Source organism: Nelumbo nucifera, chromosome 8 (genome assembly GCF_055504915.1).
Source record: "Nelumbo nucifera cultivar China Antique chromosome 8, China Antique-T2T, whole genome shotgun sequence".
Taxonomy (NCBI): Eukaryota; Viridiplantae; Streptophyta; class Magnoliopsida; order Proteales; family Nelumbonaceae; genus Nelumbo; species Nelumbo nucifera.
Window position 1 is genome coordinate 49,548,666 of NC_142656.1, and position 20,781 is coordinate 49,569,446.

Genomic DNA, 20,781 nt, shown 5'->3' on the forward strand with positions numbered 1-20,781 from the left:
TGTTGTACCCGTATTTGGGCTTAAAGTTGTTGTAGTGTGTTTTTCATCTTGCAGTTGGTGATTAGTGTTGTTGATCCTCGTTGTTTGGTGTCTTACCCCTCCAATGGCCGCTTCCAGTAATAGCTCCAAGCCCGCTCAAGTAGTGCAATTGGATTTCATGAATTCCTAGTTAACCACCGTTAAGCTCAATCATATTAATTATGTACTATGGGCTAAATCTATGGAAATTTCTTCGATTGATAGAGGGAAGTTGAAATATGTCAAGGAAGATCAACCCTAGAGTGGGTCTGAGGGTTAAAGTGAATGGGTGCAAGTAAATGCTTAGATTATGATTGCTTTATGGAATGATATGGAAAACAACATTAGTGTTAATCTCATGTTTCTGGACATTGCCAAGGAAATTTGGGAGCATGCCTAACAGTTATATTCATGATAGGACAATGTGACAAGGATCTATTAACTGTATCGGGATTATTTCTCTCTCCAATAGGGTGATAAGAGTGTAGAGGAGTATTATGCTACTCTGAAAAATTTACGGAATGAGTTGAATGTTTACCAACCTCTCTCCCTTGATTTGAGGGTACAACAGGCTCAAAGGGAACATTTAGATGTTGCTAGATTCTTGTCAAGACTGAGATCTGAGTTTGAACCTGTGAGAACTCAGATTTTAGGAAGTAGTGATCTTCCTTCCCTTTCCAAGGTGTTTTCTCGTATTTGTAGGACATGCCAACCCTAGAATGATCATTCTATCGCTTTAGAGAGGTCTGCCTTAGTAGCAACTAGAGATGGTGGTAGAAGAGGTGTTAGGGGGAGAGGTACATTTAGAGGTGCCTGTCTTGGTTTTAGTGGTGGTCATGGTGGAAGTGAGGAAGAGGTGGTGGAAGAAACAGTAGAGGTTGTGGTACCGTGAGAGAGTGCACACATTGTGGCCGTGAGGGACACATAGTTGCTTTTTGTTATAACTTGCATGTCCCTCCATCTTCCTGGGCTAATCATGCTGTAGTTGAGGATGACACTAGTATGAATAATGCTATTGATGCGTTGCCTACATAGGAGTTGGTAAGAGCAATGAACTGGTTCCATAATCCGTGAGGGATATGAAGGACTTCGTCAAACCTCTTTTTTGCCTTCCAAGTCCACTGCTACCGTTGCTAAGTTAGGGAGAACTTATTTAGTATACAGTTTTAACCATTCACCATGGGTAATTGATTCTGGAGCTTCAAATCATATGACTAGATCTTCAGATCTTTTTGATTTCTTGTCCCCACCCTCTACTACACCGTCTGTTACCTTAGCTGATGGTACTTCTCCCATTAATGGTATTGGTAATATTTCCCTTGGTTCTGATATTAGTCTTAACTCTGTTTTTTACATCTCTAAGTTTCCATTTAGTTTCTTGTCTGTAAGTAAACTTACTAAGTCATAAATTGTTCAGTCATCTTCTTTCCATCCTATTGTATTTTTTAGGATCTCGTGTTAGGGAAGATGATTGGTGGAGGTTGTGAAGCTGGAGGATTGTGTTACCTGGATGTCTTAGTTGGATTAGTCTAGTGGCATTGCCGTTTGGGTCATCCTTCACTTAGGATTTTGAAGAAATTAGTCCCTAATTTGGCATTAGTGTCTCAGTTGGATTGTGAAACATGTCAACTTAGCAAGCATCATAGAGTCACTTTTGTTCTCGGGGATGATCATAGAGTCCAAAGTCCTTTTGATCTTGTCCAGTCCAGTCAGATGTTTGGGGTCCCAGTTGTGTGTCGTCTTACAATGGGTTTCAATATTTTGTAATCTTTATTGATGATCATTCAACAATGACATGGATATATATATATATATATATATATATATATATAATGAAAGAACGTTCAAAATTGTTCTCAATTTTCCTTTCATTCCATGCTGAAATTCAATATCAGTTTGGTGTTTGTATTAAAGTAATTCGTTCTGATAATGCAAAGGTGTATTTTCATAGTTCATTTCAATCTTATTTTGACACTCACAGCATTACACATCAATCTTCTTGTTCCCACACTCCTTAGCAAAATGGTGTGGCGGAATGGGAGAATCGGAGAATCAACATATTATTGAGATAGCTCATGCCTATTTACTTCAAATGTCTGTTCCTAAAACCTATTGGAGTGATTCTGTTCTTACTTCATTTTTCTTGATCAATCGTATGCCGAAATCAGTCCTTGCTGGGGACACTCCATTCTTTATCTTGTTTCGTTCAAAGTCCCCTTTCTCTCTTCCTCCGCATATTTTTGACTATGTTCGTTTTGTCCATCGCTTGGACCCTGGACATGATAAAATTGAGTCCCAAGCAATCCGATGTATCTTTTTGGGCTCCTCTTGCACACAAAAAGGGATACAAATGTTATGGTCCTATCCTTCGTAAGTCGTTTGTTGTTACTGATATCACCTTCTTTGAGAGTCTTATTTTTCTGGATGGGAACCCTCTCCCTATGTTCCTCTCCCGTCTTCTTTAGGTGATGTGTTTATCCCTCTTCCCTATTGAGGATTCCATTTGACTATCAATTCACAGAGTGTACGTTAGATGTGCTTGAGAGCTTGCACCAATTTGTACACCGGGTCAGACTCTATCTTTTGCCCCTCCATCATCGGAACCATCAATAGATCCTCCATTTTCAGATCTTGATCTACCCAATACTGTACGTAAGAGCAAACATACTTTCTTCCCAAATTTGTCGATATTATGGTTTTTGCTCCCTATTCTCCTCAGTAAAGAGTTTGTTTTGAGTTAAAACCCAATCAGTTGGGTGCATCCACATGCAACCAAAAATCAAGAAAAACCACTACTAAATACAAGAAACAATAATGAATAGGGGAATGTGACCAGCAGTCACCTGATAGAAAATAAAAGACCTACACCTCGAAAGACCAATCTGAACCTCTAAAAACTCAAAATAACCAGACACACCACAAAAAGCAGCAATACCAAAAACATTCACCCTTTCTAAACAAAAACAAGACATGAACAACAGCCTACATCGCTATAACAAAATTTACCCAACTTTCCACAAGATTAATTAGAAGCCTCTTTGCTTCTCCTGCCAACTTTTTTCAATTTCACCTTCTTAGTAGGCCCAATTCCAAACAACCCCCTTTCAGTCTTCCAAACACTTATGAGACTTGAACTATTTGAGGAGTTTTCTGGCTGTTGAATCAAGGTTCTTTAATGACATTATGGATTCAACAAAGGGAAGAGTCCTCTCAAGTGTCATTTTAGTGTCAACATGGGTATGTCACCTATTTTGGAATTTCCATGTAACATAGATGGAATGTGTTGGACTACCAATTTGTATTCTGATAGGATTAAACTAGACATTGGAAGTGGTAGCCAGGTTTTAGAAATCTTTGTTTTTTTCCTTCCATAGTAAAGAAATATAAAATTTTGTTTTTTTCCTTCCATAGGATAGAAATCTGTGTTTTTTTCCTTCCATAGGATTAAACTAGACATCTGAAACCAACAATATATCATAAACCCTTCAACCAGTTCCGAAGTTTTGTTGCTGAAATATAAAATTTGATCAGATTATCTTTTTTTTTTTTTCAGCTTGTACACTTTGTCAACCGTGACTCTCTAGGCTTGGCAAATGACTTTCTTTCTCTTGGATTTATTCCTGAAGGAGTTGATATATTGTTGGTTTCAGATGCCTTACATGCATCCTTTCATGATGGAGCTAGGCAATCTCAAGATTTCCAGGTCAGTATTCTTAGTTCTTTTCTTGTTTTTCTCAATCGAAACATTTTCTTGACTGTTTAACCCCCACTAACTGAATGTGTTGTTTTTATTTCCTTTAAATATGATAATAATACAGAATTTTAGAATGTGTATGGTATGCAGATCAGGCAACGACATGACTGATGCTTTGGCAAGACAGGCTGTAAATAGATATCTACTTTCTTGGTGATTTCAAAATATTCAGGGCCTTAGGAAAAAATGTCTATACCACCCTTCATATTTTTGATAAATATCAAAACCTCCCTTTCTGTTCACCCTAGTCCTTAAACATCCCCTGTCAGGCAAGGCAGATGTCAGTCTTGACTAAATATGAAAAAAATGTCCAATGTGCTCTTATGGCTTTCCATGAAATCATTCCATTCTTCTCTAAATCCATATACCGTAAAATTTCCTTTTTGTTTTCTTACTGGCAACCGAGATTGATGGGATAAGGAATGAAACCTATTCTTATGTAATGAATTTGGTTGAAACCAGCCAATCATCTATAAAGTCCTGTCACCATTGGTAACCACAGCTAAATGATTCAAACAAATACAATTTTGTGCACACCCACTCTTCTACTTTTTCCTAAGAGTTACATATTAAAGTTTTCGTAGGGAATAAAAATTCCTATGAAATTGCAAACTATGCTCCTGGGTAATTCCAGGTTCTGTCCAGGAGCTGCTGTTAACTTGGCACATTTCTGGGCTGAGTTAGAGCTAAAATGTGTGTTGGAGGTTATTCCTGCGGCTGTTATTGGGCTGATGAGGGGAACAGGAGATTATTCAGTGGCAAGTATAAGGGGGTGGATGAGCTGATTAGGTTCCTGGTGGGCAAGTTGGATTCCTGGATCTTAGTCCCCAAGTATTTCTCTAATCAGAATGTATATGCGTATGAACTTCAGAAGTGTGGGATATGTAATCTTGTTTTTGTTCCTCCTTTGGGGATGGAGGCTGAGGCTTTACTCCTGTGCCCCAAGGAGCTTGTTGAATTGTATATCTGTTGCATCCAATAAAATTTTCTTTACCTTTTTCAAAAAGAAAAGAAAAGCTTCTTTGTACCCTGAAAAGGATTGGGTGAAGTCATACAAACAGCTGAAAAACTGACAGAACATTAATTTCCTAGTACACCTTTAAATCTCACCTTGATTTACAGAAATACCCAGACCTGGTGTAACCCACAGAAGATGGTCCCTAGTTACTCCGTTCTTGCAACAGCATCTGGTATTGTATTAGCTAATCAGGGTGTTCATATGAATGAGCTGTTCAAGGTGGATGGCAACAACCTAGCTTCTCTAACCAACAGTTGGATTACCTTGGGGGCCCTCTGTCTGCTTTTCCATTCAGCTGATGACAAGCTTATAATTTCCTTCCCCAAAGGTTGGATTACCCTGGGGACTCTCTGTCTTCTTTAGACCTTGAAGGAATGCAAGAATCTCAGCTCTTAGAAAGTTCCCTTCCCCAGTTAGGCGTGTGAAGCTCATCACTATATCTTCATGATGATCTGTGACACACCCTGGATCACCTAAACTGCACGCATTAAAATCGAGCTTCATTTCCCCATTTCTGAGGGAGATTGATGCACTCAAGAAGTCACTGCAGCAAGAATTTAAGACCCAAGCATGGGATATTCATCTCTTAGAGGAAGTATGTGTTGGACCTACTGTAGGAACTAGGAAGCTAGGAGTTAAACCAGCTGATACTCCTATTGACCTGAACTACAAGATTAATGCTTTGGATGGTGAGTTGGTTAAGGATGCTGGGAGATATTAGAGGTTGATGGGCTGGTTACTATATTTATGTATGACACGCCCAGACATTTCCTATGCTATTAGTGTTGTGAGTCAATATATGCATGTTCCTCATGCAATCAGTTGATCTACGACTGCATGGATGAACTCCAAGAAACCCTAACCTGGCTCTGATACCAAGTAGAAATCTGCTGAATCCAAAATCTGCAAAGAAAAGAAGTTTCTTGTGGAAGAAGAGAAAGGGAAGAGAAGAAGTTGAGAAAGAAAGAGAAAATCAGATCTGGCTGCCCTCTCTCCCATTGGTATTTATACTTTTAAGTAAAAAATGTAATCTGAAGAGCTATACTCGAAGTAGCAAGGAAGAGAAGAGAACCACAGAACTGAAGAGAATGTTGAACTGTACTATCCAGTCGACCAGTCCTTTATTTATAGATGAATATAGTACAAGGTACAAGAAATTACTGGGATGCCCCTGATTAGTGATGGGACACCCAGATGACTTAAATCATTAAACAGGATTAGGCCCATTAACACAAGCCCAATTACAAGATAAGTTAAACATAAGAATGGGCTAATAAGAACTCTTATCAGCCGAACATCACTCTAACATTCTAACACTCCCCCTCAAGCTAAGCATGAATATCAATCATGTTTAGCTTGCCAAGTATGTCCCTGAACTTCGTTGATGCCAGCCTTTTAGTTAATACATCTGCAATCTGCATCTCTGATGGAGTATAAGGCACACAGAGTTCTCCTGAAATAATTCTCTCTCTGACAAAGTGTCGATCAATTTCAATATGTTTTGTCCTGTCATGCTACACAGGATTGTTGGCAATGTTGATAGCAGCTTTATTATCACAATACAGCTTGAGAGGACCCTCAGTCTTGATACCAAGCTCATTAAGGAGAGTCCTGAGCCATAAGAGTTCAGCAACCCCGTGTGCCATAGCCCGGTATTCTGCTTTTGCACTTGATCTAGCCACAACATTCTGCTTCTTACTACGCCATGTGACTAGGTTTCCTCCCAAGAATGTACAGTAACCTGAGGTTGATTTTCTGTCTCCAACGGACCCAGCCCAATCAGCATCAGTGTAGGCTTCAATTTCAAGTCTGCTGTTTTTTCTGAATAGAATTCCTTTCCCTGGGCAAGTCTTCAAGTATCTGAGGATTCTTTCCACTGCTCTCATATGAGGGGTCTTTGGTGAGTGCATGAATTGACTGACAACATGCACTGCATAGGCAATGTCTGGCCGAGTAAGGGATAAGTATATCAGTTTTCCTACCAACTTTTGGTACCTTTCCTTATCACAGTATTCCTCACCCATTGATTCTTGTAATCCATGGCTTGGTTCTATTGGAGTGTCTGCTGGCCTGCACCCCATCATGCCTGTTTCCTCTAGGAGATCTAGCACATACTTTCTTTGACATATGTAGATTCCTTCTCTTGATCTAGCAACTTCAATTCCAAGAAATTATCTCTGATTTCCCAGGTCTTTGATCTCAAATTCTGAAGCTAAGAACTCCTTCAGCCTCTTCATTTCTTTCACATCATTTCCAGTAATCACCATATCATCCACATACACAATGAGTGTTGTAAGTTTGTCATCCTGTCTCCTTGTAAACAATGTATGATCTGCACTGCTCTGAGTGTACCCTACTTTCTTCATGGCCAAACAAAGTCTCTCAAACCATGCCCGTGGAGATTGTTTCAAACCATATAATGCTTTCCTTAGTTTACATACCTTCTTTCCAACATCATATCCAGGTGGGGGTTCCATGAATACCTCTTCATGAAGATCACCATTTAGGAAGGCATTCTTCACATCCAGCTGATGAAGTTCCCAAGAGAATTTTGCTGCTAGTGACAGTAGAACCCTGATTGTGTTGAGCTTTGCTACTGGGGCAAAGGTTTCCTTGTAGTCAATTCCTTCCTTTTGTGTAAATCCCTTTGCCACAAGTCTGGCCTTGTACCTCTCAATTAACCCATCTTCCCTGTGCTTTACTGTGAATACCCACTTGCACCCAACAGTGCCTTTCCCTTCTGGCAGGTCCACCAATTCCCATGTCCTTGCTTTCATTAGGGCTTTCATCTCCTCATTCATGGCTTCTTTCCACCTTGGATCAGATGCCGCCTCTGAATACCTGGAAGGGACACATACAGAGGAAAGAGCAGACACAAAGGAATGATAGGCAGGGGATAAGTGTGAGTAAGAAACATAATCGGCTATGGGATGCCGAGTGGTACAAGAACGAACAGGCTTACGGAGAGCAATAGGAAGATCCAAATCTGAATTGAGTGAATCAGAATTACCTTGGATTGTAGAGACAGATTGATCTGAGTTTAACTGGTTGCAATCATGAGGTTGAGGGGCCTTCTTCCTTCTACTGTATGTAAGTATCTCTTTCTCTTGTTTACTGGAACCTTCAGAAGCATCAGCCGAATCTGGAGAAGCAACTGGCACAGTGGAAGTCTCACTAGGTTGACCCGGAATGTTACAGCTAGTAGTAGTGGAAGGTGATGAAATGGGAATAAAAAAGAAGGGAGAATGAGAATCCTCTTCCAACCCACTACTCTCCCCCTGAAGAGGATTCTGAGAAGACTGGAAATAGGGTTGAGACTCAAAAAAGACTACATCCCTGGCGACATATTTTTTCTTGGAGACAGGATCATAACACTTATACCCTTTTTGCGTAGGAGAGTACCCCAAAAATATTCCCTTTGTAGCCTTAGGATTCAGTTTGGTTTTCTTTGGATCTTTCACATGTATGAAGCATGTACAACCAAAAACCCGCGGGGGAAGAGGAAATTCTGGAAGAGTGGGACACAAAACAGAGAAAGGGGTCTTCATGCCCAGTACCTTAGATGGCATCCGATTTATTAGGTATGATGCAGTGAGAACAGCTTGAGACCAATATTGCTTGGGCACATTGTGCTGGAAAAGAAGGGCTCGAGCTGTCTCCAATAGATGCCTGTTCTTGCGCTCAGCGACCCCATTTTGCTGAGGGGTGTAAGCACATGATGATTGATGTAACATGCCTGCATCTTCCATGAATGAGTTCAGGGATCTTTCAAAGTATTCAGCTGCATTGTCTGAATGGAATTGTTTGATCTTTTTATCAAATTGTGTTTCAACCATCTTGCAAAACATCATAGTTATCCGGGGAACTTCTTCACGTCCTTTCAACAGATAAATCCAAGTGCACCGAGAATAATGGTCAATAAAACTGATAAAGTAACGGAAGCCATCAATGGAAACAATGGGTGAAGGACCCCAAACATCAGAATGAACCAAATCAAGAGGGGCTTGAATTTCATTACTAGAAATTGGATACATTGATCTACATTGTTTTGACATTTGACACACATCACAAATTAAACTCTGACTCAGAATGCCCTTACATAATTCGGGAAACAACATTGCTAAGGAAGAAAATGACAAATGACCTAGCCTAGCATGCCACAAGTGCAGCCTAGCTATTGACTCCACACTTTCCGAACTAGTAGTAGAAGCTTGCAAGGCTGAGCTGATATCTTCATCAAAATAGTAGAGGCCCCCATACTCATGACCACTCCCAATTGTTCTCCTCGTCAATCTGTCCTGGAAGACACAATGAGAAGGAAAGAAAGTTATACTGCAGTTCAAGTTTTTTGTAAGCTTTGAAACAGACAACAGATTTGAGGTAAGACTAGGAACATGTAGGACAGATTTAAGAGAGAGATCCTTGCTTAGGTCAACCACCCCCTTGCCGGAGATGGTGGAGAGGGACCCATCAGCTACTCTCATCTTATCCTGGCCAGACAACAAATGATATGTGGAGAATAAGGAGGACATATGTGTCATATGGTCAGTGGCTCCGGAATCAATCACCCAAGAGGTAGAATTAATGGAACTAGATGCACTAAATGCAGAGGCTGTACCCGATTTGGCAAGAGAGGTGGAAGCTAAAGAATTGTTCTTCAGACGGGCTAATGCCCGACTGAGAACCTCTACCTCACTAGCTGTGAAGCCCAAAGTACTTGGTCTAGAGGAGTCGGCAGCCTGCCTTGCGGTGGAAGATGACACTGTCTGAATACTCTGTGAGTTGTCACTACTGTTGTTGGTGGCAAGATTCCCACTTGCTGTGTGGCCCTTATGTTGCCTTTTGTCCTTTCTCAGAGCAGCTGGCTTCAGATGAGGGTACAGGACCCAACATTTCTCCTTTGTGTGTTTCTCACCACCACAATGTGTACACTTGAGGGACTTCTTGTCTGAAAATCTATTCCCCTTAGTGGAGACTAAGGCTGAATGTTCTCCAGGTAGTTCTGTTGACTGTGTCTGCGAGTTAACTTGCATCTCTTTTCTCCTTACTTCTTCATTCCTCACCAGGTAGTAGACATGGTGAAGCTCAGGTAATTCATCTCTCCCTAGAATCTGTGACCTTATACCTTCATATACAGGGTCAAGACCTGCCAGAAACTTGAAGGCTCTGCCCTCCTCAATCTGCTTATCATGCCTCCCCTTATCATTAGCATTTTCCCAATCCAAAATCAAATGGTGGTCAAGCTCTTCCCAGAGGCCTTCCAGTGTTGCAAAGTAGGTTGCCACGGACATGTCTCCTTGCCTTAGGGCTGCAATGTCTTGGTTCAGCCTGTAGATTCTAGCATTGTTCTTTTTCTGGCCATATGTCTTAGATACTTTCTCCCAAATTTTAGCAGCTGTGGGGAAGTGATGAACAGTTCTGGCCACCCTAGGAGTCATAGAGGCCAGCAACCAAGACATGACTGTGGCATTTTCCTTGCGCCACACGGTGTATTCAGGACTGCCAATTTCTGGTTGTTTCTTGTCTCCATCCAAATAGCCTGTGAGCTCACGAGAGGTAATGAACAGCATTGCTGAGACAGACCACTCTCTGAAGTTATACTCATCTAGCAGCACACTTGTAATTTGCAAGCTGTGCAGATTAGGGTTTTCCAGGTTTGAGGACCTTGTAACAGGTCTGTTATCTCTAGAGGAAACTTCACCGGATAGTGAGGACATCCTGACTTCAGTCCAAGAGTTGTTCACAGTGTTGTAGGTGGTTCTGTTTAGGACTGGCCGAAGTGGTCACAGTGTTCACAGTGCTGGTAGAAGTGTTCACAGTTCGGGTACTGTGCAGTGCTGTTTAGGACTGGCCGAAGTAGCAAGTACAGGGCTGTAACTGAACCAGTTCACAGTGCTAGTAACTGAAGTTACTTCAGTTAGGGCTTGTTCTGCAACCTGAAGTAACTGTGCAGTGCAGTAACTGAAGTTCACAAAGTAGGACTGATAACCGACCTGAAGAAAATCTGTAACTGAAGTTACCACAGTTCTGCCCAAGTCTTGCTGGGGCACGAAGCTGCAACTGTAGAGAAGGCTAAGTCTTTACCACTCGTTCTGCGCAAGTCTTGCTGGAGCACGAAGCTGCAACTGTAGAGGAAGCTCTCCCCCTTTCGGCTAGTGCTAGGACTGCTGAAATCAGTCCTCAACTAGGTCTGTCCTATACAGACCTCTCTTAGTAGCCCAATAGCTACTATTTGCTGGAGATAATCTAGTAGGACATCTACTTCTGGGTCTTACTTCCCTTGAGTCCTACAACCAAGAGAAACCCTAAGTTCGAACTTGCTTTACTCTCTTACACTCCTAGGTCTTCACTGCAGCAACCCAGAAAAGGAAGAGAGAAGATGAAAAGACAGCAAGAGAAGAGAGTGCGTCTGCTGAAACCAGGAAGGAGCTAATGCTCTGATACCATGTAATCTGAAGAGCTATACTCGAAGTAGCAAGGAAGAGAAGAGAACCACAGAACTGAAGAGAATGTCGAACTGTACTATCCAGTCGACCAGTCCTTTATTTATAGATGAATATAGTACAAGGTACAAGAAATTACTGGGATGCCCCTGATTAGTGATGGGACACCCAGATGACTTAAATCATTAAACAAGATTAGGCCCATTAACACAAGCCCAGTTACAAGATAAGTTAAACATAAGAATGGGCTAATAAGAACTCTTATCAGCCGAACATCACTCCAACATTCTAACAAAAAATAAGTACAATAACTAATATGCCCTTATAGGGCGGCTAACTCATAAAACTGTATAAAAAACTTAAAAACATCACTCCAAAGGGTCCCAACAAGAGTGCTGTTGTCCCCACTCACTATCTAAACAGAGAATAAACAAAAACAACTAACAAATCTGCACAAAATCTTCAACACTGGCCACTGCTGCCCAACCTTTTATTATGCCATCAACGGGTAAACCCTTCAATTTTTTTTTTTTTTATCAACACCCAATTAGCTACCCTCACCTTGATAGTCTCATAAACAAGGTTTTGTTTATAATTTCTTTATTCTGCTAATGCAGCAACTAATTGCCATATTTTTACCAATTCTTGAAAAGCAAATTACCAACTTTCTGATTTTTATCTGATTTCAGGGCATAATGAACCAGCTGTATGATGTCATGTATGAATTTAACTTCTCTCTTCCCCCAGATTATGCACTTGTAACAAGGGCTTTAGGATCGCTTGAAGGGACTGCAAAAGCATTGGATCCTGAGTTCAAAGTTGTGGAGAGTGCATATCCTTTTGTTATAATGAGACTTCTTGCTGACTCAAATCCGGATATGAGGAAAATACTCAGAGAGCTTCTTATCTGTAATGATGGATCCATCAGGTGGAATCGACTTGAACGTTTGGTGGGCTTTTCTCCTTGTTGGCATTTGTAATGTACAGTTCAATTTATATTTGCAGTGTGTTCTAGATTTTGGATGATGAGGTCTCACCTTTTGTTTCCAAATTCTTCAATATGTGATGCCACCTTGAATTGGTTGATTTCATGGTGAGCATATTTGCTCCGAGGAAGGCCTTATGGACATCTTTGGCCCCCATCCTGTCATATTTGTTATTGGTACTCTACTCTGGTGGGAATACTTGATTATATGTGATATTTTGGTGTGAAATCTAATATATTGTGAGCATTTTCGCATGTTTTCTGGAACAAATTTTGTGGCTTTTTTACATGTTGCGATATTTTCTCACTGAATCTGCAGAAAAAAACTGACGTATTTATTGATGCCTTTAGGCCCCCACATCTGTATTTTCTTGGTTATTCAGTTTACTATTTGCTTGGCAGAACTGAATTTGGCATATAGGTACAGATTTTGGTTTCAAACAATTATAATCCTTTCTCATGTGGGAGTTTTAGCAGGGAAACAAATTCAATGGAAGAGGTCACATTGAATTATCTCTTGGTCTTCAATCTTAAATGTGCCTTGGTTTGCATTCCTATTAATTTAATAATAATAGCAGTGCTAACCAGGGTACATTTAGGATTGGAGACCAAGAGATAACTCAATGTGACCTCTTCAATTACCTTGGTTCAATAATTCATAACAAAGACTTGAAAGAAGAAGAAGAAGAACTGTTTACTGTATTAGAGAAGTAATACAGGTTCGAAGAGAAGAAAGAGAGAGAGAGAGAGAGAGAGAGAGAGAGAGAGAGAGAGAGAGAGAAGGGGTTCGGTGGTTAATGATCTGCCGCCCCATACACATCTTTATTTATAGTGGAAATAAACAATAATGCCAGCCAGCCCAACTTAAAAGAAATTAAAAACTTCTAATAAAAGAAATTAGAAACTACTAATAAAAGAAATTAGAAACTACTAGGTGTGGGTATGAAACCACTCACACTAGAGCCTGAGTGTGGGTATGTGTTATGGGCCCGCGATCTTGTCACGGGTCGGTCCACGGGGAAAACCTCCTGTTTTCCCTCGTTCCTCCCTTTTCTTGAGGAACCTATCTTGGCGCCTTAATGGTGATTTGTTCAAGAGATCACCAACTCTCCTCTTCTCTTTCTTGACTGAAAATTTCGATGCCTTTATTGAATATCATCAGCTCCTTAAATAGGAGATTACAAGAAGATAAGAGTCCTATTTTTAGGAAGACTCCTTGCTAATTAGGAAGACTCCCTAATAATCTATCCTACTGAACTGATAAGATAAGATAAGACTCCCTACTAATCCATACTACTGAACTGATAAGATAAGATAAGACTCCCTACTAATCCACTCCTTGCTAATTAGGAAGACTCCCTAATAATCTATCCTACTGAACTGATAAGATAAGATAAGATAAGACTCCCTATTAATCCATACTACTGAACTGATAAGATAAGAACTGTATCTAGCTAGAATTAGATAAGATGAGAATCAGCAAATCTTGCTCCCTTTACTGCTGCTGCCGGCGGCGATATTTCTTCCCAATAAAGCGTCCACATCAGTATGGAACCCCACACTCGTGGCTAACCAACTATTTCTTCACAAAGTAGAGATTGAGGGGGATGCCACCCATAGAATTAGAGTAGGATGGGAAAAATGGTAGGGTGTATCCAGAGTCTTATGCGATGGGTGAGCTCAACCACTGTTTTTAACCTGTTGTTGATCTGGATGATTGCACTGGTTGACCTGTCACTTGGCCAAGGTGGTCTGGTTTAGTCTCAAACCCATCAACTAATAAAAACCTGTTGACCCCATTCAGACCAACTATTCAAGCTGTTTACTGGTATTCAGTTCAAACTGTGACCAGAACAATATTAATTTTGAAAAAAAAACTTTTAGTGGAAATAAGTTGACAGAATAAAACTGTAAAAGAACAAAATGGGAGACTGAAAATAGGGAACCTTTTCTCCATGGCTGTCAATGGCAACTCTAATCTATGAAGACCACAAGAGATAAGTATGGCAAAGTCTTCTTCTTCTTGGTTGCTGCTAGTGGTAAACCAGCTGTAAACTGTGATGGCCGCTGGAAGATCTATATACCCATTTGCATCATGGGTACCATCTAGATTTGATTATGCTTCTTTTTTTTCTTGTCCCTATTACCATAAGTTAGAGGCAACTTGATCTAATAACTAATATTATATGTCGTCATTATAGATAGAATGAGGCTGTAAGCTTGGACTTTTCTTGTCCCTACCATGCTCCATCTATCATGCATCTGAATTTGGTATTTTGCTTCAGGTTGCAGCTATCTCTGAACAAGCGTCAGGACCATCTGATGCCTCAAAATTTTCTGGATGGTCCCTTGACATGCATGCTGTTGTTACTGCCACGGAAGATCTGTTCCATTTTATTCTATCTGAAAAGGGTCGTAGGGTCCAGGTTTTCCTTGTTAGGGATATACTTAAGGCAGCGGATACCTTTCTACTAGAGGTTTTTCCATGCATATTTGATGAAAAATTTGAAACAAGGGATCTTCCAAAATCTGAGGTATTTTTCATCAATCTAAATTTCTGTTGACTGAATATGTTGCCCTTATGATGGAATTTCAACTAAATCCAAGCTCATAGGGAAGTATTGGTTTGCATTTCGTGTCACATGTTGATGTGAGCAGGCAAGCAAGTTACGTGCAGTACTTTCAAGTGAACAATAATAAACACAGCAATACAAAGATGAAACAACAAAAACAAAAGATCTTTATAGATTTCAGAACTAAACTTGATGTAGGGTTCCTTGCTACACTAATAATTGCATTAAGCTGGCCTCCGGTATGGACACGTAATGATAGAGGGATTGGAAGGCATGCAATGGGTTGACTCATGACTGCTCAAAACCCCACTCTTGATACTTGAAAATCCTAATTGGGGCTGAGCTACATCTCAAGTAAAAGAAAAAAAAACAGACTTCCACAGAAACAACCCCTTTCTCTTTTATAGGAATCAATGGCTTGTTGGGGAAGCCAACTAAAAAGATTTAAGCATAAACCCATAGAATGTTCCCCTCCTCCTCCCTTCAGAACTAACTCCTTAATATATCCAGGCCCAATTGGAGTAGGTGACTCTTTAAGGGCTGAAGTTATGGCTGTCATGGAAGGATTGCAAGAGGCAAAGAATTGAATGTAAGAATTAAGAAAGCTGATTATAGAAGGTGATTCAAAGTCAGTAGTAGAATAATTGCAAAAGAAAGAAAAGGGTTTCTGGATTTTCAATAATGAAAAAAAGAGATTCAAGTGGCTGATTCAAGATATGGGTGTGCAACATAGTTAGGTTAAAAGGACAAACGGTTTTGCTGATGTATTAGCAAAACGAGGGGCAGGAAGGTAACTTTGCTACACAACAGTGAAAACATCCAAGAAATCAAAACTCAAAAGAAGCACCCAACTGCCCTTGACCAGAATCTAAACTATAAAATGACAAAAATACCCCTGGACCCAAATTGACTACACAGCTATCCAAAACAACTATTTGGGATCCTACTACCAAACTTCCAAACTTAGAATATATTTACATTTCTCTCTCTTTTTTTTTTCTTTTTCTTTTTTTTACTCTTCTTTTCTCTTTTTTTTTGGGCTCATCATTCTTGCTGGGTTAAAAGAGCTTGACTCCATGTAAACAACACAGTTAGCAACCTTACACATGTCTTCATCCATAATATGTTTCTCAATATTCCAACTTGCTTCAGCTCCGTCTTCTCCTTGAGTCACCTCTTCATCTTTATTTGAAAGAATGTCCTTGATGGCCTTAGTTACATCCTTGTTTCCTTGGTGTTATCTCTTGTCTCCAATATGGGTAGATATTCTTTTTTGAAGATAAATAAAGAAAGAAATTCAATAAAATACAGCCGAGTACAAGAGATTTTGGTGACAAGGTGTTGCCAAACCATACACAACCAAAAGACTTAAAAACACAATATCTTTTCAGAATATGAAATATTCACCGTACTCCAAAAATTCGATGCAAATCCTTCTCCTTTAAAGCCTTCAAAATCAGGGAGAATCAACACACAATCCATAAGCTTTGCTCCAATGCTTGCATCTAGCCTCTCCTTGCTCTTTATCTTTCCTTCAATAGTAATTCTCTTTCTTTCGACACTTCCCAACATACTCCAAAAGGAACACATCTCCATAAGATTTTTGCTTTAATGCTCCCTTGAACACTAGCCCAAGTCTAAAAATCTCCTTAGGCACACTTGGGGAATGGGGACCATCCTCCTATCTTTTGAATGACTGCAGCTTACAGATGGAGACTATTATGACGGAGGGAATTCAAAAATATTCTTAGAAAAGGAGAGAAGTGGGGAGGCTCTAATGGAGACTATTATGATGAGAGTGGCTGAAATCCTTGGAAACTTTCTCATCCATTACAATGGATGATATTATTAGTGATAAAGTTCAGATGTGTACCAGTTTTAGTTATAGAATAACAGAGGAAAAGGAGAGAAGAGTGAAAGGAGAAGAAGAGAAGAGAAGAGAAGGAAGGCTGGTTTGAACTAGAGAAGTCAATCACTCTCTAGTTGGACAGATTTTATTTATAAGTTTCTAATTAAAAGCACAAAGGCAGTTGTTCCCCTATTTAAGTTTGAAACAAAACACTTAGACCAAACTATAATAGATAGTAAACCACACTCAGCATAGAGAAAATTGACCAAACTACCCCTATACAGCTGACTCTAACACTCCCCCTCAAGCTGGTGAGTGTATGTCATATAGTCCCAACTTGTTACATACGTAATCCACTCTTCCTCGACTCAGCCCCTTGGTGAACAAGTCTGCCCATTGACTTCCTGTGTTTACATATGCAGTACTTATCACTCCACTGAGCACCTTCTCTATCACAAAGTGACAATCAAATTCTATATGTTTTGTTCTCTCATGGAAAACTGGATTGGAAGAAATGTGGACTGGAAGTTGATTGTCACAATATAGCTTCATGGGGGTATGGATTGGGTACTCCATTTCTTGCAAGAGATTCCTCAACCACATTAGTTCACATGTTGTGTGTGCCATGGCTCTATATATAGCTTCTACATATCTTCTTGCCATCATAGTTTGCTTCTTGCTCTTCCATGTCACCAAATTGTCCCCAAGAAAGGTACAATGCTCTGTAGCAGACCTTCTATCAGATATTGAACCAATCCAATCAGCATTTGTGTATCCCTCTAACTCAAGACTTCCTCCACTCTTATATAACAAGCCACAACTTGGAGATCCCATAAGGTACCTTACAATTATTATAACTACATCCCAATGTGGAACTTGAGGTCTCTACATAAATTGATTCACCACAGTAACTACAAATGAGATATCTGGCCAAGTAGTGGTTAGGTAATTCAACTTACCCATCAATCTCCTCTACATTCTAGGGTCTTCAAACTCCTCACCTGCAGCGCTACTCAAATTGACATTTGGTTTCATGGGTGTTTCAGTTGGTTTAGCACCCAACAATCCCATATTCTCTAACAGATCAAGGACATACTTCCTTTGACATAAATTAATACCATGCTTAGACCTTGCTACCTCTATCCCCAATAAATAGTTTAATTTACCAAAATCCTTTGTCTGGAAGTGATCATGTAGCAAGGTCTTCAACCTATCAATCCCCAACTTGTCATTGATGGTATTAACAATGTCATCTACATATACCACCAATAAATTCTTCTTAGCACCTAAATCATAGTTAAATGCTGAATGATTGACTCGACATTGTTTCATGTGATTTTTTTTACCACTTCACTGAATCTATCAAACCATGCATTGGGAGATTGTTTAAGTCCATAAATGGCCTTCTTGAGTTTGCACACCTTACTGAGAAAGGTGTGTAAACTAAAGAAGAAATTGATGCCCTACACAAGAATCACGCATGGGAATTAGTGGATCTTCTTAAAGGGAAGGAGCCTATTGGGTAAAAGTGGGACTTCATCATGAAGAACAAGGTTGGCGGATCCATTAAAAGGTATAAGGTGAGGCTTGTAGCTAAGGGCTTCACAGTTCACACAGACATATGGTGTAGACTATTGGAAGACATTCACCCTTGTAGAGAAAATGAACTTCGTAAGGGTGTTATTATCCTTACCAGACAGTCTGGGATGGCATCTTCATCAACTTGATGTGAAGAATTCCTTCTTGAATGGAGATTTAGAAGGGAAAGTGTGCCACCTTAAGAAGTCATTTATGGGTTGGATCTCTTCACAACTTTGTTTGGGGTAAGAAACTTTCAGCCAAGGTTTGCTTTAGAGATCTTTTCATTATGGCCAAAGCTCAGAGGTAGTAAGAAAGCCAGACTGACTTGGAGATAAAGCTTGGAACTTGGATTGGTCAGTGGTAGCTGTTGGCAAATCTGTTTTCAGACTGGGTCTTGGTATTGCCAGAATTTGAAAGTTTGTGCTTACAAATTTTTTAATTTGGATTTTTTTTTTTTCTGTTTTGGTTCTGCTTGTAGGTGTTGCCTCAACACCTGATTAGCTTGTAATACTTCTTTTCTTTTTAATGGAATTTTTACATTTACTATAAAAAAGGGTTTGGTTTGGTTATTTCAACAAGGCAGTTCAATAGATGGGGTTCAAACAAGGCCAATCAGATCGTACTATGTTTGTCAAGAAGGGAGGCAACAAACTTGCACTCTTTATTGTCTATGTAGATGACATTATCATTACAAGTGACTGGGAATTAGAAACTAAGAAGTTAAAGCAGTTTCTTGCTTCTCAATTTGAAGTATCTAGGTCCTCTTAGGTATTTCCTTGGGATTGAAATTTCTAGATAAAAAAAAGGGTATCTTCAACTCTGAAAGTTTTGGATCTCCTACAGGATGCTAGTAAACTTGGGTGTAAGCCAGCTAACACTCCCAATGAACCTAATCACAAGTTAGGAGATGCTGAAGGGGAAACTGTGGTTGATGTGAGACAATTCTAGAGACTTGTTGGGTGAATGACTGATTGTTGTATCTTTCTATGACTCGAGTAGACATTGCTTATGCTGTTGGCATGCTTAGTCAATAACTCAATATATGCATGCCCCTAAATCCACACATAATTTAGATGTTGAAAGGGTGTTGAAGTTCTTGAAGAAACACCTAGGGAGAGGTATTTTGTTTGTTAATCATGGACACATGAAAATTGAAACCTACACAAATGCAGATTGGGCCAGTTCCCTAGATGACAGAAGATCAACCTCTAGGTACTGCACCTTTAGGAAGCAACCTTGTAACTTGGAGTAAGAAACAGTTGGTTCTGGCCAGGTCAAGTGCTGAAGCTGAGTACTGGGCGATGGCACATGGAGTTACTAAACTGTTATGGGTGAAGGACATGTTCATTGAGTTGGGGCATCCCTTTACTGGTCCTATGATATTGTATTTTGGTAATAAGGCTGCTACCAGAATTGCCCACAATCCTCTCCTTCATGATCGGGCAAAGCATATTGAAGTGGGCAAGTTAGCTGATGTACTTATTGCCCCTAGTCACACTGAACTTTGTAACAAGTTGGGAATGATAGATATCTATGACCCAACTTGAGGGGGAGTGTTGTCTTTTCTGTATTTTTTATGTACTTTTAGTGTGTCAGTGTCAGTACTGTCCTTTCACATTTATTTATGGTTGCCCTAATATAAATAATAAGATGGGCAGCCACCCATTGACTTTTTGACTCCCAAACTGTACAATCCTCTCTTCTCTTCTCTCATGCTTTCTAATACTGAATGCACTGACCATCCCAATGATCAGTCAAATATCTAGATTGCACTTTCTTTTTCATTTTTTACCATTCCTTGTGGGTTTTGGTGGAGTGGAAGGTTTGTCACTACCTCACTCATCAAAAAGAAGTTCATGATACCTCCTTTAAAGCACATGCCTTGATTTCCCACCCTGCACCTCTTTATTGTTGATTGCCACCTAGATGATCCTGTTGGATGTTTCTAACTATAAAGGTCTATCATATCCCATGGGGCAACAACCTACATAAATAAAGATAGAGAAAAGTAGTCCAAAAAGAGGAAGTCTGTTGGTTACTTGGTTGAAATTCTTCAGTGCATTGCATTTTTTTCTCTGATCAATGTCAATATAGGTTCTTCTAAGGGTACAACATGGCTTAGACTCAAAACCAAACTGGAGTGATCAAACCCAACATTTGGGGCAGGTTTAGCTGGAATTGATAGATCCTCAGTTCAGCATCCATTTTATGATTATAAGGCTTGGTTGAGGCCTTTGACTTATATTTATTATGGTAGGTAACATTTGTCTTATAGGTACAATTGTTAAATGAGAACACTTTTTTTTTTTGACAAACACCAATTTTTGTTGTTATAATTATTAGTAGAAAAGTCTATGATGAAGGAAAGACATGATGATTGAAAAGCTTTGACTAATAAAAAACCCCCTTGAATTTTGATGGAAACCCACCTGATTGGTTACCACTTTCATAATGCTGGTTGATTGGTTATAAGTTTTTCTGGTATCATGTCTTTCTGGCATCATGATTGACCTCATTATTGGTAGTATTATTTTTAGTATTACAATTGTGATTGTGAAGC

General features: G+C 39.8%; 1 protein-coding gene across 5 annotated transcripts in view; it reads left to right on the forward strand.

The window, feature by feature from the left end:
• The window catches only part of LOC104611710 (Protein kinase superfamily protein), a 74,980-nt gene that overhangs the window by 53,437 nt on the left and 762 nt on the right, over positions 1–20,781 (forward strand). For 2 of the 5 annotated variants that reach the window (XM_088893324.1, XM_010278887.3), the window contains 3 exons: positions 3,572–3,721; positions 11,923–12,183; positions 14,504–14,752. In XM_088893324.1, coding sequence (XP_088749450.1) covers positions 3,572–3,721; positions 11,923–12,183; positions 14,504–14,752 — 660 coding nt within the window. The remainder of the gene's footprint in view (positions 1–3,571; positions 3,722–11,922; positions 12,184–14,503; positions 14,753–20,781) is intronic. The other 3 variants (XM_010278888.3, XM_088893325.1, XM_010278889.3) reach the window with 2 other exon arrangements.